This window comes from Ruditapes philippinarum, unplaced genomic scaffold (genome assembly GCF_026571515.1).
Source record: "Ruditapes philippinarum isolate M1 unplaced genomic scaffold, ASM2657151v2 ctg26385_1_1_1_1, whole genome shotgun sequence".
In the NCBI taxonomy this organism is placed as follows: domain Eukaryota; kingdom Metazoa; phylum Mollusca; class Bivalvia; order Venerida; family Veneridae; genus Ruditapes; species Ruditapes philippinarum.
Window position 1 is genome coordinate 648 of NW_026866613.1, and position 5784 is coordinate 6431.

The following is a 5784-nucleotide window of genomic DNA, read 5'->3' on the forward strand; positions in this document are numbered from 1 at the left end:
GATTGGGTTGCATCCAAGCGGTAAGGATGATACATAACATGAGCTTCCAACTCCACTAGTCACTATAATGTTGCGGAGTAAATTCACAAGAACCGAATGTTCTTTGAATTCTACAATGTTCGTGCTCAATTAACAAATGCATGAATAAAAACATTATGTCAGAAATTATATTTGTTACTTTCAATCGCATTGATAATTTCATATTTAGACAAAATAACAATTGTAGTTTTTAATTCAGTTTTAAAAATCTTATATGCAATGAACTTAAATCGTAACTATATTGAATGTTTTCGCTGAAAGAAACCTTTTTGAATCAACAATCCGAGTTACTTCTATGTACTTGGAGTTTTACATTCAAAAAAGAAAAATCCAGCAAATTTTCTTTCGTTTCAAGTGAAAAAATCACATTAAGATAAAAATTAAACCGAAAATTGAAAGGCAGCATCTTTACCAAGTTAATGTGTAGTTTTACAATCTGCTATTCAAGCTGCAAAGGAAAATAATGTTGGGCCCAATAGCATAAAATAAAGATATTATTGATCCATTTTTAAATAAGGGCTAAAAACTAATTTACTGTTTTTCAATATATAGTGTGTATATTTCAACGCAAGACAGTATTGAAAATTGATGGACATGCTCAAACGAAATTTTATGATAGTAATTTGAAAAAATATTTAAACATATTAACTGATATAATATTTGGATGGAAACATAAAACAAAGGAGGGTCTCAAATTTATAATGTTTCTTATTTAAATATAAAACGATAGATGATATTAAATTATGCATCCCAAATTACATTTGGCGAAGAATGTTTCAGCCTACAATCAGAAATTATCTTCAATCTATTTCAACGTGCCCATTGTCATATTCGGGTTCAAAATTTACAAACACCTTTTAATCAATATTTGTATTTAACTGTATTAATTCAACGAAGAAAGCAGTAAAACATTTTTAAAATGTCTTGATATAAGTGGATAAAAATGAAACACTGCTGAAAAGCAAAGTTTGGTAAATGGGTTTCATAAAGGCCCAAAATTTCAAATTTTTCAAAAGTACGTTGTTAACAGCATAATTAATGTATTTGTATTATTGATTTTTTAAATATTAAGCAAAATAAAAACTCAGTACCATTTTCATTATGAAATGTATAGCGGACAATCATTTGTTTATTCTAAAGAATATGATACGTAAAAAAATTATTTGAAATCATAAAGCAGTAGCTATAATACTTTTGTGAATAAATTCCCGGGTGATGCACTGGCCATTTCCTTAAATATTTCTATTCATTAACCGTTAAGAGTGTGTTTATTTCATGTTAGTTTACGATTTATCATTGTCTTTACCTACATCACTTAAACGAGTAAAGCTTTAAAGTACTATGTCTCATTAGCTTCCGTGAAACTTTTTTGAGTTCTGTATTTGACCTGATTTTAAAATCAGGGTGATTCAAAATATTTAACATCTGGGAAAACAAGTACATGTATGAATAAAACTTTTTGTAGGTCGGTTATTGAAAAACCTTGCGTCACATTCTTTAGAAAATGTAAAAACCTTTTAATCAAAATTTACTTTTTTGTACCAATCATGAGATTTTAACTACATAAAGTCCACTGTGCATTAATATATTTTAATACGTTGTTAATGTGTTCTATGAAATTGGACAATGGTATTTTCTATTTATCATGTAACACATAAAAACTGTCAAAATAACAAAATGATCTACTTTTAAACAGCGAATTTCGTAAAAAAGGGGATTTTTGTTCAAAGAAATAATGACAACAACTTCCTCCGCCCCTGAAACTTAGAATTCATAGATGGCGGCCATTTTTTCTTTCGACTCGGATAAAAGATACAACAGAATGTAGGCCTAACACGATAAAATTCTTACCTTTAATTTAAACATCGATCCAAAAAATCCCTTAGAATCACATAAACTTTAGTCTTCACTGCACTTTTTGTCTTGAATTGTCAAATTCAAAAGTTCACGATAATTTCAATCGAACAAAACACTTGTTCCAGAAATTTATGCTGTTTTTCGAAATTTTGATGTCCCAGCAACTGTATAGAATAAACAAATGAAAGTTAAACAAGTTTTGCATGTAGAAAGGTTGTGCCCGTAATTCAGATCAAGACAACATGTTAAAATAAGAAACAGCAGTTACTGAATCACTTTAATTATACCTTAAAACGATGAAAACTTGGCTATTTTGCCTGTCGCCAATGATAGTTGCTGATTTCTGTCTGGTAATTGCACAATAACTTATCATTTTTAACATATTAAATTTTTCTATCCTTCTCAAATATGCATTTATTTTATTTATTTTTGGAAAAAAAATAAATCATGTGAAAATCAAAAAATTTCGGTTAGATACATGTATGTCTCCAAAACAGTATTAACTTCCGTGATTGTTATTGTAATTGGCGTTACAATGACATAAACCTTAAATTTTGTGCGGTCTTGAACTTTAGTAAATAAGATTTTCTTATTTGAATATTTTCAATTATGTTTCACGTAGTTTTTAAAACAAAGTTAAATGTCAATAATGACATTTCTCTTAAAGTCAGAAAAAACAAAAATCGCGTTTAATTTTGTGTTACTAGCATTTACAAAATATTGATTGATAAATGTAAATTATATCGTTTTACAATACTTTGCTGGTCCTTGACAAGTAATATTCCCTTAAGGTTGCTTTCTTTTAACGCTCGGTTTTTAAAAAGTTTGCAAGAAAGAATGATTTTTTTAACTTCCGTTATAATTAACTTCCGTGATTTTCTTAGTACATTTAGACCTAAATATGCCAAAATAATAAAAAGCGATTATAACGACACACCGGTTGAGTTTAACTTTCGAGCCGCCATTTTTTGAAAAGTGTAGACGTGGAACAAATCTATTTTAGTATAGGTTACAACGATCTGATTTAAGTAAGTATTGATTTTTATCCAGTAAACTTTTACCGTAAATTCAGTTTATCTCATTAGATTATGTTATTACTATGCAAAATGTTTATATATCAATGAAGTAGCGCAACATCTTGATTGTGTTTACATTTCCATATACATGTGTTATGGTACCGGTGTCATAGCTAAATGTACAAGTTTGGTAACGGAAGTTAAATTTTTAATTTCATATATTGTAATAGCTGCAAAATATAGAAATACATATTAAACACAATATTTTTGTATTAGTGCATGAAGGTAAAAATGATTATAATTTTAGAAGCTTTTTTGGTACGTCAGAGCATGTGGATCTTCAAATATACAAGTCAGGGTAACGGAAGTTAAGGTTTATTTTGTTAAAGCGTACTGTTGGCAAGCAAGTATAATATATACGATATAATTTGAAGTACAGTATTGCATCACTTTAATGTGTAATAGAAAAATTAAGAAACAGTGATATAAACACATGTATAATGTATACTCTGTCCTACATATATAAAATGTTTGGTAACGGAAGTTAATTTTTTTTTTCATCCTTAGAATGCCACAGTCAAGAGCTGAAATCCAGAAACGATACAGAGAAAAAATGAAAAGAGAGTCTAGGACATTTATGCAAAAGGAAAGGGAGCGTAAAAGAACAACATATGTTCCTGTATCATTATTGACAAACACTGAAATAAAAAAAAGAAGAAATGATGTTCTTGAAAGGGTAAAGCTACATAACATGAGGAAAAAACAAATATTAAATGATATTTTAAATACACCACAGGTAGGACCAAGTACCAGACTGAACGATGATAATTCATTAAAGGTTGCATTGGAATTTAAAAGAGGTCATAAAAAGGGAAATAAAAATGCTGCAAAACTAAAGCAAGCCTGTATGACAATAGAAACTCTTAGAGCTGACAAAATTAGAATGTTTAGAGAAAAGAAAAGGTTACAGAAGCGAATAGAGCGGCTTAAGAAAAAAGAAGAAAAGAAAGATGAATGTGAAAAAGTGCACGAATGAATCACTTACTCCAAAGTCTCGTACCAAAGAAGAAATGAAAGACCTGAACATAACTCCAAGAAAAAGATTGCAAATCCGTAAGAAGTTGTTGTTTGCAAATGTTCTACAAGATGAAATAAAAAGTAGCCTGTCTGCTGCAAACAAGAAGAAAATCAGAGTTCTTTCTATGAAGATAGTGAAAAAATACAGAGGAATGAAATCAGTCGGCAAAATCTTAAACATAGATGAAAGAACATTGAAAAGGTGCACTGGATCATTGGTAAGAAGAAGTTCAGTCCAAGAAAAGCGAATGTTAATGAAAGTCCGAGTTGAGACTTTTTTGGAACGGGAAGATAACTCAACAACAATGCCTGGTAAAAATGACACAATCGGTAGAGAGAAAGTACAGAAAAGGGTCCTCAATGATTATCTTCACAATCTCTACGCTAAATTTATGCTTGAAAATCCCGGTACTAAAATCTCAAAGAGTAAATTTTGCCAGATGAGACCAAAGCATGTTTTGCTAGCTAACTTCTGTAACCGTACCACTTGTTTGTGTTCTCGACACCAAAACATGGCTTTAAAACTTAGAGCACTTAAACCACTTTTACCAGGGATAAGCAAGAATCCTGACACATTTATAGCTACAGATCAAGAAAAACTAAAAGAAAACCTACAAAACCTAAATGTTGAAACAATAACTTACACGGAATGGAAGAAAGTAGAAGATAAGGGAAAACAGAGATGGAAACAAATACAAACACAAGTTAAAAAGGATGCTTTTATTTGTGAATTCATGAAAAACGCAAATGATTTCTATTATCATGTACAGAGGGTTAAGACTCAGTATGCTGAAATGAGAAAGCTTAGGAATAGCCTTCCAGAGGGACATGTTTTGGCGTGGATGGATTTTGCGGAAAATTTTACATGTAGTGCCTTGGAAGAAGTACAATCTGCATACTGGACCTCAGACCAGGTAACGCTGCACACGTCGGTTATCTATTTTCCAAGCAAGCATAATAAATCTCACAAAAGTATAGTTGGTGTTTCCGAAGTCCTTTCACACAACTCGTCAATGGTATATGCAATGATTCAGCAACTGGTTCCGATGATTAAAGAACATTATTCTGGCCTGACACATATCCATTATCTTACTGATTCCCCTACATCACAATACCGAAACAAGGCAATTTTTCAGCTTGTGTGCGACCATGCTGACGAATTTGGCGTGTCAGCTACTTGGGATTATCTAGAAGCAGGACATGGCAAAGGCCCGTGCGATGGCCTAGGCGGAAGCGTAAAAAGAGCCGCTGACATGTCTGTGCGTCAAGGCAAGGCCGTCATTCAAGGCGCAGATGACTTTTTCGCTTGGGCAAAATCCACTGAGATCACTAGTGAGGTTATTTATTATTATGTCACACAAGACAATTATGAAACAGCACATCAGCAAATTCAGAATAAAACAACTGGTTTGAAAGTAGTACCTGGTACCATGAGAGTTCATGCCGTAGCTCCGATAAATCGCACACGAATTGCTGTTCGTGATACTTCGTGTAATTGTCAAAACTGCATCAATAGTACCGTAAACAATAAATGTGAGGGCTGGAGATATTTTGATTTGAAAGCACCAAATAAAGAACAGGAACTAGAAGATGAATCTAGTATCGTTAGAGAGCAACATATTGTTGTTCCTAAAGTTGGAACATTTGTATCTGCGATTTATGATACTAAATGGTATGTTGGATTAGTTACTGCCATTGAAGATGATGAGGTAGAGATAAACTTTATGCAACAGGCTGGTAAAGTTACAAATCGGTTTAAATGGCCAAGCATAAAAGATGAGATCTGGCTACCTGT

General features: G+C 31.8%; 1 protein-coding gene across 1 annotated transcript; it reads left to right on the top strand.

The window, feature by feature from the left end:
- Positions 1–3696: 3696 nt before the first annotated feature.
- Positions 3697–5726, top strand: LOC132733067 (uncharacterized; the record flags this gene model as incomplete). Its single annotated transcript, XM_060719651.1, has 1 exon — positions 3697–5726. A coding segment is annotated over exon 1 (1804 nt), but the record flags the coding sequence as incomplete, so codon positions are not given.
- Positions 5727–5784: the final 58 nt, after the last annotated feature.